This window comes from Microcebus murinus, chromosome 24, assembly GCF_040939455.1.
Source record: "Microcebus murinus isolate Inina chromosome 24, M.murinus_Inina_mat1.0, whole genome shotgun sequence".
Classification (NCBI taxonomy): Eukaryota; Metazoa; Chordata; class Mammalia; order Primates; family Cheirogaleidae; genus Microcebus; species Microcebus murinus.
The window spans coordinates 6,403,266-6,428,093 of NC_134127.1; the positions used below are offsets into that span (position 1 = coordinate 6,403,266).

The 24,828-nt window shown below is 45.1% G+C and overlaps 1 protein-coding gene across 4 annotated transcripts in view; it reads right to left on the minus strand.

Annotated features, from left to right (window-relative positions):
• Positions 1-24,828, minus strand: part of UNC5D (unc-5 netrin receptor D) — a 536,775-nt gene that overhangs the window by 70,333 nt on the left and 441,614 nt on the right. For 2 of the 4 annotated variants that reach the window (XM_075997364.1, XM_012762925.3), the window contains 3 exons: positions 24,743-24,775; positions 7,926-8,111; positions 4,193-4,570 (listed from right to left, as the gene is read on the minus strand). In XM_075997364.1, coding sequence (XP_075853479.1) covers positions 4,193-4,570; positions 7,926-8,111; positions 24,743-24,775 — 597 coding nt within the window. The remainder of the gene's footprint in view (positions 1-4,192; positions 4,571-7,925; positions 8,112-24,742; positions 24,776-24,828) is intronic. The other 2 variants (XM_075997365.1, XM_075997363.1) reach the window with 1 other exon arrangement.

Sequence of the window (24,828 nt, forward strand, 5' to 3'; positions counted from 1 at the left end):
CAAGTTATTTGTGATTCGCATTTATGAGCATTATTCAGTAACATGCTAGTTATCATCAGTATCTTTCACCAGCACTAAGAAGAAGGCACATTTAAATCTTGTGCTTACAGCTTTTCAGCAAGGAGATCCATTTATATTCTGGACCTTAATGTCAATAGCAGGAGAACGGTAATTGCCACACTTAGAGATCGCCAATCAGGCTCCTCTTCCATTTCCTATTCTTCCTTAAATGCAGTTGCCAAATGAAGCAGCCTTTATGATCTCCCTCCCTGCTGGCAAACACAAGCTGCAGCACACAGGCTATTCAGCGTGTTTGGCTGTCAGCCGGGATGCAGGCCTTAGACATTGTCTTTCCTTTCCTTTTCTTCTTTTTAGAGACAGAGTCTTGCTCTGCTGCCCGGGCTACAGTGCAATGGCATCAGCCTCGCTCAGAGCAACCTCAAACTCCCGGGCTCAAGCGATCCTCCTAACTCAGCCTCCTGCGTAGCTGGGACTACATGTGTGTGCCACCACACCTGGCTAATTTTTTCTATTTTTAGTAGAGGTGGGGTCTTGCTCTTGCTCAGGCTGGTCTTGAACTCCTGACCTCAAGCCATCCTCGAGCCTCAGCCTCTCAGAGTGCTAGAACTACAGGCATGAACCGCGGCGTCTGGCCAACACTATGTTTTTTAGCTTAACATAGAACTTGCTCTCTAGGTCACTGCGATGACAGAGACGTGCAGTCCCTGTTCTTCAAGGAGTACAGGAGACTGTCATATCAAGCAATGATGTCATATTGCATCAGTAACACTTAGCACAGCATCTGGCACAAAATAGGAACCCCATAAACATATCTTGAATATATGAGTGAAAGAATAGGCTTCAAAATTCTTAGGAAAAAAAAAAAAAAAAAAAGCCAGGCTCTGAGATACGTTATCTTCTACAGATCATCACGGCCTGATGGTTGACTCCCAGATCAAAACAGAAGAAATGTGGCCGGGCGCGGTGGCTCACGCCTGTAATCCTAGCACTCTGGGAGGCCGAGGCGGGCGGATTGCTCCAGGTCAGGAGTTCGAAACCAGCCTGAGCAAGAGCCAGACCCCGTCTCTACTATAAATAGAAAGAAATTAATTGGCCAACTAATATATATAGAAAAAATTAGCCGGGCATGGTGGCGCGTGCCTGTAGTCCCAGCTACTCGGGAGGCTGAGGCAGGAGGACCGCTTGAGCCCAGGAGTTTGAGGTTGCTGTGAGCTAGGCTGACGCCATGGCACTCACTCTAGCCTGGGCAACAAAGTGAGACTCTGTCTCAAAAAAACAAAAAAAAAAACAGAAGTAATGTGTGTGAAGACGTTTGAGAAAGGGCTGTCCATGGTGCAGATCACATCTGTCCTTTCAAATCAACTTGATTCTTGTGTTTAGATTGAAACATCATTCGTGATATTCCCAAATTCAACCTGAATCGACAGGATCGTTGGACCTTTCAACTGTTTTTTCTCTCTTCTTCAATCAGAAACTATTACGATATTTATTATCTTCCAAATATACTTCCTCCTCCTCCTGCCCAAACATGCAAGTTACACGTGGGGACTGGAGACAGTCAAACCCAGAGGCACATGGGGGGGGGGTAGCAAGTTATAGATCACGAAGAATGAGAGGCCCCTTATGCCTAGGATCCATTTCCATATGTCATTCACCAGGTAATCTCTAATTAAAGAAAAATATACTCTCCCCAAACTCCACCTGCGACCCTGACAGCCTTTTATTTGAAATGACAACAAAACCACCTGTCTGAGTTTCCTGTTTCATATCTGGGATAATAAATGATGGCCGGAGGGTGGAGACCACCTGACCTTTTGGAGAAATCCTTGCCAGGCACCCTACGCCAATCTGGGGTGGACGGTATTAGAGCAATCTAACTTCTGTGCCTCGCTTTCTTTACACAATAGCTCCCCAGGGCATATTTTGCATTTATGTCCTGCAAATAACAATAAATGTGTTTCAATTCCCCACATTTATTTTCCCTCGAACTTATTCCCAGTGAGAAGCTTCAGGCTTGCTCAGCAACCCTCACCAGGGGCTTTGAACATGTGACTTTCATAGAGAAACTGGGAATCTCTGACCATGATATTGGAACTTTTAGTTTGCAACATGAGTGCTTCTCAATTCAGAGGGGAAGAAAAAAATCTCTAGTTGTCCATGATTTTATCTTCTCACTTTCTTTGATGAACATCAAACAAACATAGCCAATGAATGGGTTGGTTTGGGCACATGTGTGTAAACATGTGTACACATATGTGTAAATATGTGTACACACAAACACAAAGTAGCAAAGGAGGAGAGGAAGGAGTATTGGCCAGTTTGTTCAACCAATTGCTATTGAGAGTCTCTTAAGTGCCAAGCATGAGCTAGAACAAGGAGATGGAATAAATGACCCATAACTCAATGTGCAACTGATGTGCCTATCCTATTCTCTTTGAGTGGACAGGGTTGTGTTTTTTTTCACTCCTCTGGACACACACTTCTAATTCATGGATTCTTTTTTTTTTTTTTTTTTTTGAGATAGAGTCTTGCTTTGTTGCCCAAGCTGGAGTGCGTGCCGTGGCGTCTGCCTAGCTCACAGCAACCTCAAATTCCTGGGCTCAAGCGATCCTCCTGCCTCAGCCTCCCGAGGAGCTGGGACTACAGGCACGCGCCACCATGCCCGGCTAATTTTTTCTATATATATATATTAGTTGGCCAATTAATTTCTTTCTATTTATAGTAGAGACGGGGGTCTCGCTCTTGCTCAGGCTGGTTTCGAACTCCTGACCTCGAGCAATCCACCCGCCTCGGCCTCCCAGAGAGCTAGGATTACAGGCGTGAGCCACCGCGCCCAGTTAATTCATGGATTCTTATGGGGGGTGGGGGTAATTGGTAAATTATGGCTGAGTGATTCATTCCTTGTTGAGTCTCTTATCTGCCAGTTATCAACAGCAAGAATCACAACACACACAGATACTCATACATTGACACATGTACCTATTTGAACCAAAATGCTTCCCTTGTCCTAAAATTCTGACCAAGGAAGGTTTACAGAACTAGAAGGTAAAAAAAAAAAACAACAAAAAACAAAACAAACCAAAAAACCTTCCAATTAGGGCTGCAGCTGAGGGCTATTTTTATAAAATAAAATACATTTGGAAATGAAGTTTTTAAGCAAGTGACTGCTCTAGGAGAGAACAAGACAACATTTGTCAACGTGAAACGAATTTCAGTCTGAAGTCGCTAAGCTACCAGAGGAGTCATTTAGCTAGAAGAGTAGTTCTCAGACTAGCCCTATTACAGATTTCACTTTATGAGATAAAATGTTTGATTTGAGAGGTTGGTCAGTGCCATCCCAGAGAGAAATCTGTCACGGCTGTGATGGCCCTAACTCAGTGCAGACCACCTACTTCTTGTTGCCTAGAAATCAGAGGAGAAACCGACCTCCCTCTGCCACCCACTTAGGTCTTGGGTGGCAACTCTGAAGGCTAATCCATAGATGGCATGTCATTTTAAAAGTGACCTGGGCTGGACACCTTAAGTATGCTGTCAACACGTCGAGCAAATAAATCTCCTCTCTTCCAACCAAAAAGAGGGAGAAAAAAATAATGAATGAGAATTCATTACACTGATGACATAGCCCTGGAACTGAATTCAAAAGAGCATCTCCACAATGACCCTCATCAGTGCTCATCCTAAACTAACGTCATAGCAAAATCTATGGACACAGAGTGTCCATTATTAGGTCAGTTCCCAATGAACTTATTAGACTCTGAGTGCCATTTCATGCAATTATCCACGAGTGCACACATGCTTGGGTATGTACATGGAAGGAACTTGTCATGCCAAAGAACGTTTCTAGTGCTGCTTCATCATGTTCTAGGAGATATATTTCAAAGGGGCTTGGCCCTGAGGATTACCCAAGCCTTCTGGGCAAATATGGCTATCAACCCTAACAGGATGCCACGTGGAACTTTCGGTCCCTGCGGAGATGAAGACTGCAAAACCTAACCTCAGCGTTGGCTCTGGGTTGTGTGTTAATGACTGGACTGGCGGAGCTGCAGCGGCCGCAGCTCTGATGAAGGGAATGGTCACCAATCAGAAGGCGGATCGGATGGGACAAAGTGCGCTAAGTATAAAGTGTTTGAACAAATGCTGGGAGATACACAAACACACACTTACCACCCACCTGTATTGGGCATCACCAAGCGCCCGCCTAAATGGCCAAAGACACCTGTGGTCCTCAGTTCCGTCCTGGTGGGGAGGGATGACAGATTTTGGATGTAGGGTGTCTTGTTTCTGGGATGCATGGTGCTAAAGGTTCGGTTGTTGCCATGAGGAAAGGTCCCGGAATGGTTCTTGCCGTGGTACTCGGCTCTCTCGGACACTCCCAGGGAAACCATGAAGGAGCTCTGCACTTTGACTTTGATGTCCGACAGAGGGTTAAAGAGTGAGGACTCGGTCATGAGTTCCTTGTCCAGAGGGTCCTGCAGGCAGATGGGCCCGCTGTACGTTCGGCTCACCGTCAGGTCCGGCTGCATGGCGGAATTCAGGAGCAGGGAGTTACCTGGTAAAAGGAAACCAATCTGTCACTCAGAAACTAAAAGGGACCTCGGTTACCCCTTTGCATCTGCCTCCACTAACTGCACGACAACGACGTGCGTGGCTGCCAGCTGCTCCTACCCGAGCAGCCCACGCTGCCAGCTTGTGCACGAGTGACCACAGCCCTTGGATCAGGAGCTCGGGCTTCCGCAAGTGCATCCTCTGAACGCTGCTGACCCACCTCCCTCCACTTTCCAGAGACCCTCCCGTGTGCTACCTTTTCAAAGCAAGTATCTCTGGCACTCTTGTCAGGCAACCAACTCGGGTACTATTGTTTATGTCATTCTTTTAACTGGCCAAGAGAAGCTCAAAGAGCCAACAACGAAAAAAAAAAAAAAGATGTTTTGCAATCCAGTTTGGAGAGCAAAAAATAACATCTGTTCCTTTTAAATGGCAAGAGATGACACAGCGTGGTGACTAGGTAGTGCTGTTTATAACCGGAGCTGCTTCGGTTCCAGCACGTTCCACCAGGGATTTGTGGGCAGTTCCTGGAGCTGGGGGAGGACACGGTGTGTCCTCAGAGCAGAAGGGTCAGCGGACCTCACGAATGGCACCGCGTCGGAGTGGCCGATCTGCTCTAACATGGCACGAGTCACTCTGAGAGCGAAAGAACGCAGCACGTGGGACAGTCCGGGGACTCAGATTCTAACGTGGGGAGCAGCTTAGAAAGGCTTTTCCTTTCTGTCTCAAAACAAATGAAAAAAAAAAAAAATCATCTCTACAAAAACATGAGAAATGAGGCTTTGTCATCTGTCATGGTGCACCAATTTCTTTCCGAGCCAAACATTAAGAAGAAATGCGGTCTTATTTTTCTCGTGATGAAGTAAATCTCATTTATTAGTAAGTAACAAAATAACCCTCAGTCCCAGGCCTCCCACCCGTTATCAGTCCGTCAATGTGACATCTCAAATTGAAAGCCAAACAATTTTCCTTTGGGGCCTGACAAAAATGTTTAAAGTATGATATTTTGGAAAACGTTGCAATTCTAGGCCATATCGTATTAGCCTCTATTGTTTTTCCATTTTCATAATTTGTAGCAAACGCCAGCAGGAAATCTATCATCTCTGACTTTTCCCCACCTCTTGTGCTGATGCTCTAAGAATCCCGAATCACAGAGGAAAATCACACAAAGGCGATGAAATAACTTCCAGGATCTAACTCTGACTGCATCTTGCTCATGCTTGGGGCTGCGACACAGTCACCATCGGGGAACTGTGCTTTTTCAAACGACTGCGTTGAGTTCTGTCGGTGAAAACCTTGCTTTTGTTTACGGTCTTCCCAGGCAAGAAGCGGGACTGAAGGACTACCTCACACCTGAAAAGAGTTTGCAACAGGTGTTTCCATGGAGACCTCCAAAGTTATATGTCCCTTAAGTCACTTGGCTGTTTTATCTCAAGCCTTCAACCTTCTGAAGTTTAATTTTTGGCTCCTCTTCAAAAGACCCTCCCAGCTCATGTGAGGCAAAGAAGCAAAAATCTCTCCCGGAGTTGGACGGCGCAGGAGTGCAAGATGCCTGATTACAGAAGTATGTACATGTGACAGAGTCCCCCGCTGGAGGAAATTGGCTGCCAGTGTGATTGAAGTCTGACCAGGGCCGGTCACCCACCCCTGGTCACCCTAATCTTCTCTTTGGAAATCCTTTTTCGAGCCTGGCGTTCTATTTAAAAAGTTTCGCTGTTCCCCTTCCCGGGGCACCAGATGTCGTGCTCAAGGTGTGGTCATCTCCGAGACAGAGGAGGTGAAAACCACATGGCTTCCATTGTGAGGCAGATCATTGCAACGAATGCAAGGACAGCAGCATTTACCAAAGGGCTTTTCCCTTTATCATTAGTTTGCGAGATTCTTGGCCAAAAATAAAAAGCACAACGGTCAAAGAAGCTTGGCAAGGCTACGTATTTTCTTAGAGACTCATGTACATACCCTCTTTGAGATTCAAGGTACTCGTGAGTTCTGAGAAACCCCTCAGTAACAAGGTGCTCAAGCTTGGGCAAGTCAGCAATCCCCAAACACGGTTTAGACCAGGAAACTATCCCTCTCACCCGCTGCCTGGGGCTCTATGCTGGCATCCCATGCTTGGGTAAGAGGAAAGAACAAGCTTCTAGAACCGTATTCACTACGTTTACGGGTGCTTTCCATATACATACAGGGCTTACCCGTGTTATTGTAGGTAATTCCATCCTCCTGAGAGCACTCTGAGGTGGATGTTAAGTATCCCCATTTTATAGATGTAAAAACTGAGGCTCAGAGAGGATAACTGGTTGATGAGGTCGTACGGCTGATTTAGTCTCACATCTAACAGGCTTCAAGGCCTGTGGGACTCAGACACGAAACTGCCTCTCGCCCTAATACGTTTCCTCTATTTTCAAGAGGTATGGTCTGAGATATTGATATCTTATTATCTGATGGAAACGTATTTCTAGTTTTTGTGTCGCATAAAAACCAGTTCCTCATTTGGACTTCCAGTTCAGAACCCTGTCTACTCGATCCTGCCACGAACTGAGACTTCTTCTTGTCCCATGCCGCAGGCACTACCGACGCACGATAAACCGAGATCAAAGTCACAATATTGACAGTGAGGGTCAAGGTAGAAAATGTCACCCTCTGAAGACAGAGGCAGTTTCATTTTTTTTCTAAAATGAGAGCCGTGTCTGTCTCATCCTCACCTCGCAAACAGGAATAGATTTGGTTCGTAAAAGAGAATTAAATGACTCTGTTTTGAAAATGAGTATTGCTATAGTTTGACATGACAGATTTTTTTCTTCTCCCACAATAAAAGATTGCTTGGTCCCGGCAACAGCGGAGAGTTATTTCGGCTGCCATTTCATTTTTTTTTCCCCTCGGCTAACTGACCCCATCATATAGCCTCTGAACTCCTTTTACTTATTTAAAATAGAAATAAACAGTGTAATAAATACACCTGGGAGACTGTGGTACACCGGTTGGTCCTCGGCCTCGAATAATCGGCATTTTAGTTAACTAAATTCATTATACGGCCCCCAAAGTGGGCTTCTTAAAATAGAAAGTTGGACAATTTGAGATAAAATAACTCATTAAGCTCACTCCACGTTAAGGATGGAAATGCCTAAATTTAAAAAATGTTGCCGATGAAAACTGAGATCCATTTGTCCTCCTGGTAACCAAGGACCCAAGCAGACCCTGTCATGGAGCCCGGTCCCATGACGCGTGAAGACGACTTGGTGGCGGCTCCCAGGGCCAAGAGCTACCTTCACACAGGACCCCGGAGAAATCGGGGGGTCTCCGTGTGAGTGGAGCCGGTGGTCCTGAGCACGAGGTGTCGGGGGGCCTGCGCCGCCGCTGACCTTGACGGACTGTTTTGAAGTTGAAGGTCTGGAAGCCACCTGTCAATGCAGACGAGTCGATGACGTCCACGCCATAGTCGCTCTGGCTCCGCCTGTACAGGGTGACGCCGATGACCAGGACGGCAACGGCCACGACGGCAGCGCCCAAGCCTGAGTACAGAGCAATGTCGCTGGCATTTTCAATGCCTGAAAGACACAAGAGGGAATCCTGAGTGACCAACACAGGCACAAAGCCAAACAACCACCCCGGGGACGCGGAATGAAATGCTATTATTGGATTTTTGGGGGAGGTCACTGCTCTGAGAAAATGACACGTGTAGCTAGCCACACATTTCGCCATACTCTCTAAAATGCCTTGGTGTATAAATCAAAGGATGCTGGTCAAATATCTTAACCGCATTAAGGTAGCTTACCATGTAACAGACTCCTGAACAAGAGAATCGATTTTGCCAAGAAAAGTAACATTTTTTTTTTTTCTAGTAAAAGCAGACAACTCCTTCACTTCCTTGTTTTAGGAAGTCATGATTCCCTGGCAAAGTACTTTTTACATTTTTATCTTTACTGGAGGGAGGACAGACCCACACACGATGACAAAGTATGGGTGAACTGCTCTGCTTCTGTATGACCTGGGGCACATGCATTCCCAGAGAGCAGTCTGGGGAGAGGAGAGAGAACACACGGTCTATGAGTCGAGAGAGAGGAGACCAGGGTTCACAAACATGAGCTTTAGCTTTGGCACAAATCATTCAGATTAAGAGAACACTGACGACATCCGTTTAACGCATACAGTCATCATGAGCGAATTTTCATCGTGAGATATGAAGGTCTTGGTCCCAGGTACCGTCATGTCCATGGCCAACGTTTTCCGACACCAATTATACGCTAGACACTAATGCTTTATCGTGGATAGAGGACTGGTTTCTAAGGGGTACATGCTGTTTCTCCCATACCTCGCCTACTCCATCCTAGTGAATGCATGAGCAAAGCAAAAATAAGAGCGTTAGTTTGAATTTAGAATGTGGGGTGTTCTCCCCAATCCCCCAAGATGTGTGGTTGCTGCTTTTTCGACTCTTTTGCTACATGTACACTGGGGTGTGGCTTATTCCTGAAGCAGACCCACAATGGTTCCTGTAAGCCAGCATAAGAGATTTATCCGAGGCAACGTAATCCTGAAGAAGGCATGTAATCTCGGAAAGTGTGCGGAAATGGAAGGTGGCAGGTGCTAACTATATGATTAATCTTCCTACAGATTATGTGGTTAAGTACACTTAATGGGTCCGAAAGCAATTACTCTGTCACCCTGTGTTGGGCTTAGAGGATAAAATAAACCCATCATATATTTACCTTTGTAATTGCCCTGCACTTTACTATGCATTCACCGCACCCTAATACGGTGCTTATGTTATCAAATGAGCAACACCAACCACACGGGTAAAGCGAATTTATTTTTAACGAAGTTAGTGGACTGTAAAATAAGGTGCCACCAAATTAAAGCGTGAACGAGGAAATCAAGCAGAACCAGCTCAGTAATAGGGCAATAAACACATAAAAATAATTCGCAGGGGAGGAAACCATCGGAAAGAACGGTATCCGAAAGGTTAGGGGTTCATCAAACACATTTAATAACCAGAACAGCAGGGTGGGTGTTGGGAATCAGGGTGTGATTTAGATATTGGTTCCGACAACTTCGAGACGGGACAAATAGGCACCACGAGTGCCATGATTGATGTCAACATCAGGGTTTCCACATCTGCCTTTGTCGTACGGGGGAAGAAAGAGGGCAACTATCATTCGACTTAATGGGGTAGAGGGAGGTGGGAGCTTAAGTTCTTGGAGGGAGTCACTGTCCCCAACGCAGAGGGAGGACACAGAGCACAACAGATGCCTCACACCGGGGTGTCAGAAACAGCGAGGGAACTTTGGATGGAAACCAATTGGCCTTTTCCCTCCCTTCCCTCCAGTTCCTTGGGCACCGCTGACTGATGACACCATCACCTTAAAAGGTGTATCTGGGGAGGACACACCTGCTCGGCAAACGAGCACACACAGAGAAGCAGCCTGGCGGGGCACTGAAGGCAGCTGCTCTGTTGCTGAGTTGACAAAGTAGAGAGACACAAAGGCATCCTTAGCTTCCCTGGTACTAAAGTAGAAAGCACCAGAAGCCAGGAGGAGGACCAGGGCGAAGCGCTTGGGCTGGAAATGGACATCGCTGGGCATGAACAGCCTGAGACCAAACTGAGCAGCAGGAACAAGCTGTCTTTGTTCCCCTAGAGTCCCGTCTTGTCCTTTATGTTCCCATTTCTGCGATACCCAGGTGACCAGAATTCTCATTTTCCCTCCGATAGCAGCATCCTGTTTTGAGGAAACGACCCTACGCATGCCTTTAGACCCAATTATAAATGTTAGCTGTGGTTCAAGGTGTTCCTTTTCGCAGGGTCAATTTGACTTAAGTCAAAATAATGAAATACTGTATCACACAGTAAAAAAAAAAAAAAACAACAAAACAAGCAGCGGGGCTTTTTGGGACTTTGGAGATAGGGTGGGGAAGGAAGGAGAGAGACCTGTACAGTGGGTGCTGGCTCAGAAGAGGGCCCCCCCTGACACTGGGAGGGACACCCAGTGACAAAAAGCAAAGCACTAGCAGAGACGGATCCTATAGAAATGAGCAGAGTGGTGACTATCTCACACGAACCATCTGTCCTGGGAGTGACAAAGTTCACAATATAATTTCATTCATTCAACACACACTTGTTGAGGGTCAACCATGAGCCCACATGGATGCCTTCATATATGGCCAATATTCTCAATGGTTTCTTATCTAAAGATGGCAAAAGACAAGGCTGTGACAATGAGATGCCAGTGTTCCCAGAGCAGCTACGGAGGTGTATACAAGTACTCAAGAAATGTTCTACACCTCCAGGGATTTAATCAGGCATCATCCTTACCCACAGCTCAAATCCTTCTGAGGTTGGGTCACTGTGCTTCTTTCTTCTTTCTCTTTTTTTTTTTTTTTTTTTGTCTCTTCTCCATCTACCTGCTTGGACCCCACCTCGTTCTTTCTCACATTTTTTTCCCCCTTCTGCCCCACCATTCTCTAATCTTTCTTTCAAAGAAGGTAGAGTGGTTTTCCCTATAAAGATGTCTGTGTGTTTATAATATTGATAGCGATTCTCGTTCCTGTGTGTTCAGGGCTGGTCCCGGAGGTTCCAATCCATGCTTTCTGCTCTGGCTTCATGGGGGGAGGGAGAGAGGTGTGTGTGCACATGTCTGTGGGCACGCATGCACTTGGAGTGCGCCCTGCTGAATCATCGCATGCACACGTGTGCACGCACACACACACATACACTCAACTCTTGCAGGGGAACGCTGGAAGCCTCTGCCACTCTCTCCCGGGAGACTCGTTCCAACAACAGGACTGCGTGGCAGTCACTGCGTAGGACCTAATGGCTTTGGCCACGTCCACTCCTGTGCTCACACTTTCAGTCTCTTTGCTGCGCTGCTGTTCACCCCAAATGCAATGATGAATAACTTCCCTGCTAGGCGGACACTTGTGAACAAAATGCCCTCTGAAGTGGTCCGTGTAATATACTGCCACCCTGCTAGACATCTGGACCCCTCCCATCTCTAGGTACCCATCTGCCATCAGGTGCCAGTCCAAGGTCCTCCTCCCCTTGAAAGGTGACCCCGTCCTGGCCAGCCCAGCCATGCTGCCAACCTATGGTCTCCTGACCTACCTCACATCACTTGTGGTTCCTAGAACTCACTGTAGATCGTACTTTCTATTATTCATTTTCCGAATGCCAGTGAGTTGTTTTGTTCTCCCTAACTGCCTTAAACTCTTCAAAAGCAGTAATATCTTATAATGTCCCAGGGAAACATGCCAATCACTGTGAACAACTATTTATTGATTGCTTGCCTGGCTTCCAACTGTGAGAAAAGGAGGATGAAAGAAACCGCAGTCTTAGGTTGATTTTGGAACCCCTGGTGCGAGGACTCTTTTCATTTACATTTACACATATACACGTTTATATTAATTCCTACCCAGTCTCTCACGTATAACGTTCTGGTTTGTTTGCTCAAAGTGCCTGTGAACAAAAGCATCGAGGGAACGGGCTATTCTGCTTTCTCGTGGGCATGGGATACTTTTATCTGACTTTCTGTTTCATAAACGAAGCTTTACGTATCCATGTGTTACTGATGTTTTTCCTGATTTCTTCATCCCTATTGTCTTCTCTCCCAGGGTCACAAAAGCTTTAGGCAAAGCTCGGAAGAACTCACCAGGTGGCAGAAAAAACTGTTGTGTATAATCTACAGGCATAAAGAGAGAGAGAGAGAGGGGAAAAAAAACCAAAAAACCAAAAAACACAAAAACCCCAAAAGGAAAACAAAAGCCAACTCCCAGAATGGACTGAGAAATCTCGTGTTCCAAATTAGTCAGAAACTACTTAGGAATGTGCGCCTTGCTGGAAGGGGCGCAGAAGTTCTGCAGGGAAAGGCTGCAGAGATTAATAGGGAGCTGGAACGGAGGACCCTGGAGAGGAAATGTTTATGGGTTCATTTGGCCTGGAGAAAAGAGAGCTGTAAAGTGACTTCCTGGTGATCTTGAATACATAAAGGGTTGTTGTAAGAAGAGAATAGGCCCAGGGTAGGTGCTCAGTGCCTGTTCGTTTATGAGGAAGCTAGTAACCAAGTCTCCCCCATCTTTAACAAGAACTGAAAAGGAGGACGTGACCTTTTATTACAGCAATTGGGACTCTGGTTAGATATTAAAATGACCTTTTCTACAAAGAGGGTTGTTAAAAACCGAATTGTATTTCTGAGGGAGATTGTGAAATCTCCTTTCAGAAAGTCTCTAAAAAAAACAGCATGACTATACAATAGTCTGCAGTTATTTTATTTTAGTTTTTTGGTCAAAGCTGGAGAGAGGGACTACACGACCTTTCGAAGCCCCTTTGAACTGCATAGCTCTAGGAGGAAGTATTAACAAGTTGGATGGTTTCATGAATTAGAGTCACATGTAGTCATTTATAGTAACCGATGTCCCCAAAGGACTCGATAGCAAGGCTGTGAGCTTGGTTTCTCTCTTTCTCCTTGCACGACTCCCATCTGAAAGACATATTAATGCCACTTACTAATGGAAATATAACTCAATTCTCGTGTTATGAACTTAACCATATATCAGATTAGAATCTATTTTGGAGTACTCAGATAACTTACAGAGAATTAACAAAGGGGCATGCAAGTACCTTTCACAACACATGATATTCTATTTTATCTTCTACTACACATCGCAGAATGGTCATCGCTTCCATTTCAGAAAAACAAACAAACTTGAATTGGTGTATCTAAGAGGCAGGGAATTACTAAGCAATACACATGGTAAATATTCACCGAGGGAGTCCTGAGAGAGCCAAAGCAAACGGAAGACTAAGCAGCCAGCTGCTGAGCTGGAATCCTCTAGAAGGCCGGGCTGCAGCCGGCCCAGCGAGCCCCCTCAGCAAAGGCAGGGCTGTGGATACGAAGTGACCTGCCAACATATTTCATTGCACGCTGAAATATGATGTAACAGAAGTTATTGTTAGAGCTATTTATTCTTGCTGTCATCAAGAAGCAAGACTTTTTTTTCCTTTAATTTAACGCATCAGAAAATAGCTTCTAAATGGTCAGCCACGGTCAACCGTGGTAAGCGATTTCAATTATATTTGCAATCCTTGGAATCTCGTAACATCTCTGCCTTTCCAATTTCCCTTCCTCGAAAACTTCATTGCTGCTACTGTAGTTGTTGTTTTATTATTGTAATTGACAATGATAGTGGTGAAGCCTTAACTAGCACTTACCAAGCACCGTTCTAGTACTCTGACACGTATTAATTCACTTTAATCTTCCCAACGACCTTGTAAAGATTTCCCCATTGAGATGTGTAAACTGAGGCAAGAGAATTACTTGCCTTGGAAGCGGCAGAGTTGGGAATCCGTCCCTAGCAATCTGGCTCTAGAATCAGTGCTGTAGATCTACGGTCCCTAAGCCCCCAGGCTGCAGACTGGTCCTGACCCGTAGCTCGTTAGGAACCTGCTCTGTGGCCGGCAAAGCCAGCAACGCTTCATCTGTGTTTACAGCCGCTCCTCATTGGCGGCATCACCGCCTAAGCCCCGCCTCCCATCAGACCAGTCACTGTCTCCCATCACCTCCAGATGGGACCCGTCCAGCTGCAGGAAAAACAAGCCCAGGGCCCTCACTGATGCTGCATTACGGTGAGTTGTCTAATTATTTCCTTCTATATTACAATGTAATAACAACAATGAAATAGAGCTCACAATAAATGTGATGTGTCTGAATCATCCCGAACCCTCTGCCGTGCCCCGCTCAGTCTACGGGCAAATTGTCTTCCGTGAAACCAGTCCCTGGTGCCGAAAGTCTGGGGACCACCGCTGCAGATCACCGCCTATGTGGCTGTTAGCCTCTGTCTTCCTGATCGTGCTGCCTGACTCCCTCTCAGTAACAGGAGGAACTCAGTAACCGAGCACTAACTTTCTGCTTGGTTCTCTGAGCACCAGAGATATGATCTCATTATTATGCTCATAAACAAAATCTATGGGGTAAGCATTATATTTCTTATTTTAAAGATTTTTATAGGTTTGGTGAGAGAGCAGCTTAGAAAACGGCAAAGTCAGGGTTTGAACACACGTCCATCTTTATCCCGAGCTGCTTAACCCCTACGCTGTGTCCCTTCATTCCACTGCCTTTCTGCTCTCTCCACACTTGCGCCCGGGCTAACCTGCCCCGCTGTAGGAAGAAGTCACACACTATACCGGTGGTATCCTCAAAAAACTGATGCTACGTGGCTTCACCTTGGACCTTCCTTGCAGCTCAATAATTATTTTATTTCTGTTCTATGACCAAACAATGATGTTCATCACAACAGATACCCTCAAATTTATTCCCTTTGCTCAAGACTCCTACTTCTCACCTGCATTTTTCTTTTTTGAAACAGGATCTTCGCTCAGTAGCCCCAGCTGGAGTGCAGTGACATCATCATAGCTCACTGCAACCTCGAACTCCTGGGCTCAAGTGATCCTCCTGCCTTGGCCTTCCCAGCAGTTGGGACTACAGGCAGGAACACCATGCCTGGCTAATTTTTGTATTTTTTGTAGAGAGAGGGTCTTGCTGTTTTGCCCAGGCTAGTCTTGAACTCCTGGCCTTAAGCCATCCTCCCATCTGGGCTTCCCAAAGGGCTAGGATTACAGGCATGAACCACAGTACCTGGCCTGCCCTCTTTTTCTTGTTTCCAAAAATGGAGGCCATCCCATGTGAACTCACTCTCCTACAACTCAAAATTCCTCTTTCCTGCACACGTTTTATCTATCTTTTTCTCTGTTCCCTGAGGCCTGTTCCTCCAGGCGACCTGGCCTCATTCATTATTCTCTTTTGGTCTTGCATCTTCGAGTTTCCCCCACACCTAAGCCTTGCCCTCTGCTCACAAACACAGTCTAGTCTCTCTAATCACCGCTCCCCAAATCCTTCCCTCGACTTGCTCTCTGATGAATGTCTCAAAGATTCAGTCTTCTTTACACCTACTGAATTCTTGGCTTTTTGTTTAAAAGGATTTTTAAGCCTTTTTAAACATTAAACATCTCTTAATACTTGCTCCATAATCTCCCTAACCACTTAACCCCTGTCTCTGCTAAAATAACATACAAATAAATAGAAGTAATGCATGTACAAGATTAGAAAATGTTTTAGGAAGTATAGAAAGTCATATAGACTATGCAAAGAGAAAGATTTTCTTCCAACTACCTCTTCTCCAAAAGTAATCACTCTCGATAGTATCTTGAGTCCTTTCAGAAAAAATATGAACGTATCTGCCATTTGTTTTCCTTTTCCTTGCTTTACCCTGAAGGCTCCATATTATGCTTCCTCTACCATCCCTTCTTTTTTGTTAACATATGATATCTTGTCAATTGTTCCTTATCAGAACCTACATGCCTACATTCATTCCTTTTTAAATTTGCCTAGCCCATAGTCAGTCTGCGTGATAATTTAACTAGTCCCCTACAGTTATAGTATTTTATTGTTCCCTTACCCTGTAAAGTCTGTCTTTGCACAAACCACTGTTTTCTCTTGAAAGTCATTTGCAACTGCATCACCAATAACCTCTCTGTCTTATCCTTTAGCCTTGCTCTGTAGCAACAGACAAGAATAGCCAACCTTCCTTATAGAAAAAAAAAAAAAAAAACTGTCCCTTACATCCGATTCTGTGACTTGCTCTTTACTTATTGTTAAGGAACTACCCTTCATTCTCTGATTTCTAAATATAGGCTTTCAAGTTCAGTCCTTGGCCCTTTTTCCTTTCCCTGTTCTCATCTAATTGGACGATCACTCACATCAGGCAGCCCCAACCATTCCCTCCATCCTGAGCAGCCTCAGATTGGCATCTCCTGCCTCATCTTACTGCTGAAGACCCGAACCCGTATTTCCTTCCTGCATATGCTGGACCAAACCACCTGCAGCTGGCGCTAACGTCTCACGTCTGTCTTCCGATGTACAGATTCGTCATTCTTACGTCTTCCAGTGTCTTCTTCCCCTCAATTCTCTTTCTCTGGCAACGACACCACCAGGGGTATGGCTTGAGACCTGCTGATCCCTTCCCCAAACTGCTCCCACACCCCACAGATGGCATCTCTAGTGCGTCTCCCATCTCAATTTCAAAGGGAGACACACCCCATTCTGGCACCCACACAGGGAGGGGAGTCCCCTCTACCCACACCCCCATTCTTGGATCACTCGGAACCATTTCACACGTGGGTGGCTCCTCCCAAACCCTGATGTGGCAATGCCACCAGGCACCTGCCAGTGACTTCCCAGGACGTACGTACTGCGTCCACTCCCAGGTGACTTCTCTTATTGCTCAAGACACTTCACGCTCTGCTCCACGCTACATTTCAATGCCTCTCACCGGCTTCTCTCCATAGACCCTACTCCCTGGCCAATCCTGACGACCTATTTTTTCACGCAGACCCTGTACTTCCGCAGACTTTTATTTCTGGCTCAGATTTTCACTCTTACTGAGAGGCTCTCTCCCTCCAATAACCTGCTTCAATTCTAACCATTCTTACAAGGTAGGCAACAAAGGTCAGCTGTTTTATAAAATACTCCTTGATAGTGCCCATTCAGATGTGTTTTAGTCTTCCTTTTAGTAAGGTTGCCCGGATCGAGCAATAAAAATATAAGACACACAGTTAAATCTAGATTTCAGATCCACAATGAATAATTTTCACATGAGTGTTTTCCATGCAACATTCAGAACACATTTATAATAAAAATTAATTAATTAGTTAATTAATTTTGAGACAGAGTCTCGCTTTGTTGCCCAGGCTAGAGTGAGTGCCGTGGCGTCAGCCTAGCTCACAGCAACCTCAAACTCCTGGGCTCGAGCAATCCTCCTGCCTCAGCCTCCAGAGTAGCTGAGACTATAGGCATGTGCCACCATGCCTGGCTAATTTTTTCTATATATATTAGTTGGCCAATTAATTTCTTTCTATCTATAGTAGAGACGGGATCTCGCTCTTGCGCAGGCTGGTTTCGAACTCCTGACCTCGAGCAATCTGCCTGCCTTGGCCTCCCAGAGTGCTAGGATTATAGACGTGAGCCACTGCGCCCGGCCTAAAAAAACTTTACTTTTTTTTTATCTGAAATTCATATTTAACTAAGGGTCCTGTATTTTATCTGGCCAATTCTGGCAGACAAAAAAAGCACAGTTCTTGCCTTTGTCTGCCACATAGAGACAAAAGTTGTAAAAAGGCAGGATTTGAACTTCAGCCCCTGAGAAAACAGGGTCACTTTATTTAATTGCCTATTCTGAAAACTGAAGATATAAACGGTATAAGGTTTTAATTATTAAGAAGTAGAGAGATGCGGCTTGTAAATGGACATGTTTAACAAGCACCCTGGGTTGCTCTGATGCTGAGGAACATGCTAGTCTCTGTGTCTGTGCTTGGTTCTGGGGCATTTAATGAACAAAATCCCATCATGTCCAGTAAGGGCGGAGTCAGTGAAATCACCGAAAATGGTAGCAAGAAAAGGCATTCGCTTAGGAAGGGATAAAAATCAGATCATAAAAAAAAAAAAAACAGAAAGGGGTAAGAAAATGAAAAACGTTGCACATACACATGGGCTGAACTGATTCACAGCAGGAGTGGATTCTGAAGGACGAAGCAAGTTGCGCAATTTGGGGAAAGTGCTGTATTTATGTAATTGAAAATAATCAGCAGGAGATGAGGAAAAATGATGGACAAAATAGGGGGAAAAAAGTGTTTAAGAGAGTGGCTGGAAAATCAGTACCAATGCTATTAGCCTAATGTTAGCTCAGAAGAGCGGAGAAGTCTGTTGAGAATTTAAGGTATGGCCCAAAGACACAGACCTTCTATGGGTTCAAGACCCTATTCAAGTCCACACAGCCTAAAAAGAGAAGCTCAAGTTGCTACTGCAGACCCTGCATCCTCTGAGTTCCCTACCCAGTGAAGACCACAAAGGATAGTAATCAACATTACTCCCCCATGGATGAAGCCAGCGTATTTTGGGGAAAGACACAGGATGGAATTTTCTTCGGTGAGAAGAGCATACCTAGTTTTCAGACTTTAAGGACACATTCAGGCTATTCTTGGGTGGAAATGATTTCAGGATGCATCAAAATCTTCAAGTATCACCCAGAAGTGATACTTTGGGCATTGACCTAATGCCTAGCACAGAGTTAGATCATTAAAAATTGTTTCTGTGCTTCTTTTCTCTAATCACTCATCCATCCTATGTTGTATTCAAATTGTGGGGAAGACCCATTTCTTATTTTTTTCTTCACATTTCACTGAGTAAAGACGATTTGTACAGGACAATTGTATAATAAATATCTTCTACATGAATGAATAAAATTATCTATTTAGAAGCAAAATCCTTGACCTTTCACCTTACCAGTAAAAGGCTTGGTGAGGACTTAGCAGGAAGACTTAAAACTGTAACCTAGGGGTCCTCAAACTTTTTAAACAGGGGGCCAGTTCACTGTCCCCCAGACCGCTGGAGGGCCGTTGGAGAGTGCGGTGCACATTCCACACATGCATACCGTGGGCCTGGGACCAGTCGGCTGCTAAGCAGGACAGGCAGCGGTGGCAAAAACACCCAGCGGGCCGGATAAAGGTCCTCGGTGGGCCGCATATGGCCCTCGGGCCATAGTTTGAGGGCACCTGCAGTAACCTAACAAATATTTATGGAACATCTACATACCAGGCTTTGTAGGTGCAACAGGTATCGTGATGAAGACAACTCTGCAATGTGCATTTGATGGCGGGGACTGTCCTTCAGATGGGGAAACCCAGACCATTATTAAGGAAATGAAAATACAGGATGGAAATAGGGGAACAGTTTGACACAGAGGCAAATTATAGGGACAACTAACCCAGATCTGGGGGACGGCAGTGAAGGCTTTGCAGAAGTGGGCCCTAAGCTGAAAAGTGAAGGAGGAATAAATTAAACAGGGTAACTATTAGGGGGAGGGAAAGAGTTTTCAGGCAGAAGTAACAGAACCTATAAGCCACTATAGTGTTTTCAGAACCTATAAACCTATAAGCCACTATAGTGTTTCAGAACCTATAAGCCACTATATGCCAAATGGGCATGGGGGGTATTTCGGGAATTGAAAAGCTTTGTTTGGCTGAAGAATACAGCAACGGTGAGAGGGTTGGAAGGAAAACACCTCATGAGTAAGCTGCTAAGAGAAGCTGATGTGATTAAGAGAAGGAAGCTGGGACCAGATCATATCCATATTAAGTGCTTTGGACTTCATGTTAGAGCAATGCTGAGCAATTGGAACGGTTTAAACAGGAGGTGATGTGATTAGAATTTATGTCTTAGAAAGCTCAGATAAACTGATGTACGGTACAAATGAATACAGGGAGGCAACTGTAGGAATAAAAAATGGCCTGAATGTCTAAACTTTTCGTTAGGTTTTTCTCTTACCACATTGTCACTTTTCTTGCTTCTCTGCAGTGACCTCTGACCTCCTCCACATCTAAATGTTAATGTCCTTCAGGGTTCAGTCCTCCGATCTTTTCTCTTCTCAAATTCACACTCATTATCTGATGATCTCATTCACCCTTAATGGTTTTAAATGTCATATCTGGACACTGACAAGCCCTGAATTTATGTTACCAGCCAGGGCAGTGCTCTGACTTGTAGACTCTCTGGCCAAACTCAGCTGTCTACTCGAACTCTCCCTTTACACGTTTAACAGGCATCTCAAACTTAGCTTCTGTAAGACTGGTCTCCTGACCCTCCCTCCGCGTTTGCTACGCCAAGCTTTACCCCATATCGGGGTAATGGCGACTCCATTCTTCCACTTGCATAGCCAAAATCTGGGATCATCCCTAACATTTTTCTTCCTCCCAAACTCTATACCCAGTCCATCAGTCAACCCTTTTGATTCCATGACCTTCAAAAGCCATCCAGAACGTGATCAGTTTTTACAATGCCTATTGCTATATATCTGGCCCAAGCCACAAGCATCTTGAACCTAGATTATCCGAACGGCCTATTTTTTTTTTTTTTTTTTTTGAGACAGAGTCTCGCTTTGCTGCCCAGGCTAGAGTGAGTGCTGTGGCGTCAGCCTAGCTCACAGCAACCTCAATCTCTTGGGCTCAAGTGATCCTCCTGCCTCAGCCTCCCGAGTAGCTGGGACTACAGGCATGCGCCACCATGCCCGGCTAATTTTTTCTATATATATATTAGTTGGCCAATTAATTGCTTTCTATTTATAGTAGAGACGGGGGTCTCGCTCTTGTTCAGGCTAGTTTCGAACTCCTGACCTTGAGCAATCCCGCCTGCCTCGGCCTCCCAGAGAGCTAGGATTACAGGCGTGAGTCACTGCGCCCGGCCAAGCCTATGTATTTTAACAGATTATTGTTACAATATATTGTCACAGATCTTGCTTCTGTGCTCTGGTTTACTATAGGTTTACGCTCAACACAGTGGTTAGGATTTATCCTTGACAATATTAGGTCATGTCACTCTAAATAAAAACCCCCAACAGCTTCCCATCAATCTCAAGATCAAAGGTCTTTATGATGACCTATAACATACTTCAGAGTTCTCCTCCCTCACCCCACTTCTCTGGCCTTAGCCACTACCATTCTTTCCCTAGCCTCTGCTCGAGACACCCTGGTCTCCCGGCTGTCCCTCTGAGACTTCAAGCGGCTCCCACCTCCCAGCCTTTGCTATTCCCTTAGCCTTGAACGCTAGTCCCCCTAACTACCCAGAATGTTTGTTTCCTTGCCTTTTTATTTTTTTTTTTAGGTCTCTTCTCAAATGTAATTTTATCCCAGAGACCTTTGAACACCTTCCATCAAAAAGCAATACTCCCTGCAGCCCTGCCTCAGCCTCTTGCCCGGCTTGGTTTCTCTTCGTAACACTTAGCACCGTCCGAGGAGCACATAGCACTATCTCTTTTGTAGTGTGTTTGTTCCCATCCCCCGTCACTAAAACTGTGAGCTTCAGGGAAGCAGAACTCTACCTGTTTCGCTCAGCACCGACTCTCACCACCTAGAACATCTGCCATGTGGTCAGCACTCAATGAGTAGCTGTTGAGTGAATGGCGGTAGGGGTTTGAGTAGAGAGGGATGGACAGCAGGTGGTGAACCTGAGACCTATCTGGGTGGCAGAACAGTCAGACTGTGATGATTTATTGAGTCTTGAGCAGGAGAGAAAATAGAAGGATCTAGAAAGCTGTCCAAGTTTCTGCCCTAGACAAATGAGTTTATGGTATACTTTTAACTACAAAAGAGAAGATGGGAAGAAGAATGGATTCAGGATAGAGATGCGGAAAGATAATTTCAATCCTGAAGAAGTGGAGATTAAGGAGACTGGGAGATATTCACCTGGACATGTCCTGAAAGCAGCCGACTCTGGAACTATGAATTGGAGTTATGCTGACCATTCATCTCTGCTAGGTACAAAGCAACTACGTGGGCAGGAGGTGAAGACAGAATACGTAGTGTTATTTTCTAGGGAAAAGCTAAATGCTTTCCACCCTTCAAGTGAACTTGCGGAACCCGCCACTGCTTAGAAGCTCACAGCTTTTCAGAAAACCACAATTCTCCAAGCCTGCGAGGAGTCTCATTGTCTGAACGCAACCATTTTTCAGTCTGACTCTGGGGGTGCGTGTTTGCCATTCAGAACCTACTATATTTTACTGCACCTCCTGACATTGTTACACAACATTTATTGAAAGCACATTTGATGGTAATGAAGTTTCTATTAACTATGATTAAATCTCATAAAGCACCTGAAGATAATTTAAGATGTGCAGAAGTAGAAAATGAAACATTCGGTTTAGTACATTAGGAAACGTAATTGATTAAATTATCTCATTTACAATAAGTGCTTTCATGAGCTATGCAGTGCACATATTTCCCCCCAGTTTGTCATTATGATTTGCCAACAGATATCTTAAGACTTCACTTTCTTTTTACACCTCCCTGCAACTCAAAGCCGGCTCCCTCTGCCTGCCTGCCTGCTCACGGAGGAGCGTGTGCAAGGCTCTGAGTGATGTTTTCCATCCGCCAGGCCTCTTGGAGGATCATGTGCACAGCTATATATAGGAACAGGTTTCTCAATTATCTTCATAATTGACTTTGATTTTGCATCAGTGATGATTCATGTAGCCTTAAACTAAGCCCCTCTCTCTCACCGACCAACTGCAGCCTGAGTTTGTATAACGCACTCCTGACCGTGCAGCTTACAGAACTCCCCCCCGAACGAATTCCTCCGAGAGCCTTCTGCAATCACATTGATTCTGTTAAGGTTTTATTTTTAGGGAAATCACAAATTAGAACAGTTTAAGCGATTCCGTTGCAGTATCCAGCAATTAAGCATGGTGCTCAGGAGCGAGAACCCCAAGCAAAAACTAATTCAGGAGTCCCTAAGGACCAGAAATAGCTTCTGTGGGGTTTATGGCTGGAAGTACAGATGTAACCAAATTAGAATGGCACAGGACTCACAAACTGAGCGTGAAATTAATTTTAAAAACACACACATGCATTTCTAAGCAACCCTCACACTGGCCACCACACGGATAGCTATGATTCTGCTTAGGCTACACATCAGAACGGGCGGATGGTGTCCACCACGTGACCAGGAGGGGGTCAAGGGTCCACTACTCCAGTGTCACCCTGAGGCTCTTGACAAAGGCACAGGACAAATTACTCAGTGACCTGTTTCTCGCTCCCTCAATATCCAAATGCACATACATACACACACACACACACACACAGAGCCAGTTCCCCAACCTCAATCTTCCCGTGAGTTCAAAGTCAAACATGCATGCATGATGTCAGAGTCCAGCTACCTAAGCACCAATGCTTCCTTGATGGTCACCAAGCAGCTTGTTTTTGTTATTTTGCAAAACTCTCAGACTCCACGAGCAAGGACATCTTTGTATCTCCAGCCCTGCCTGAAGCCACGTAAGGAAGACAGAACGGAATGGCTGTACCCCATCTTTCTCTCATGCCTCCTGACCTCTGTCCCATGGCACCTATTTCTGCCTATCCCTTCGGGGTTTTAATCCTTCCAAAGAAGTTAGCTCATCAAGGCTATTAACTCTCTCAAGCTCTCTGAATTTTAATACCCTAGGATTTAAAAGAGCAAACGTCACTCATTTTACATTAGAATGAGAGATACAGGGCAGACACATCTTAAACAAGCTTTCCAAACCAAATCAGCCAGGGAGTTGTCTAATATCCTATTGGGAAGAGGTGTATTGCTGTTGCCCTTATATCTTGGGGTTGCCCTAGTATATTTAATGTGCGAGAATGACTTGGGGAACATATTAACATGTAGATTCTTAGGGGTTCCTCCACCCCAGGAATTCTAGCTGATTTGTTCTGCTCTGAGATGCTGCACATTTAACAAGCTCCTGCTCACCCCAAGATGCTGATGCATCTGGATTCTGATCCACATTCTGTGAGATATTTTTCTAAGCCCATGGTTCTCTGCCTTAGCTGCACATGGGAATCACCTGAGGAGCTTTGGGGAAAAAAAAAATAGAGATTCCTGAGTTCTAAAAAAAACCCCTACCCCAAATTCTGATTTCATTGGTATAGTGCAGGAACTGGGATTTTTAAAAAGCCTCCAGGTGATTCTAAAGGTGTGGTCCAGGCTAAGAACCACAGGGTCCAAAGGCCGAGGGGTTGAACATTCAAGCTCCTTTCTCCAAATCTACAGGGTGCACAAAACAGAGACTATGCCAAGGCCTCTTCCAGGAGTACAGGGAGCTTACGCCAGCCCCAGCGCCAAAATCCTCAGTTCATAATTATTTCACTGTGGATTCTGCAACCTAATCTACCGAGTTGCCATGGATTCCACAGGCGGTCAGATTATGGGTTTGCACTCCCAGGCACCCCCCCCTCCTCCTCCTAGGTAGAGAGGCTTGTGCCCAAGGCTGCTCTCATGAAAGCATGTAATGACAAATATTTATTAATTTTAATGCTACAAATCTCTTCAGAAATAAGAATCTTAGATGACATTTGCAGAGAAATGGACTTATAGGCAGAAAGAATCAAGAGGAGAGATTTACTTTTACTGTGCGGGAGGGGAGGGGTGTGCATATTTCTTTTCGATTTAAACCTCTGAGATGTGACTCCAAACTCAATGAGCAGATAGGCCCGAAAGCCCTGGATCTTTCCTGGGAACTTCAATTCTGCTTGGCTCCTAAACAAATACAACAGCAAGGCAGCAAAATATGAGAATAAATTATATGCACAAGAGGAAAAATAACTTACTTTGGGGTTTTATTTCATGAAGAGGTTTTTTATCTAAAAGAAAGAGAGAGAAAAAGAAAGTTGCATTTAATAAATTTACATGGAGC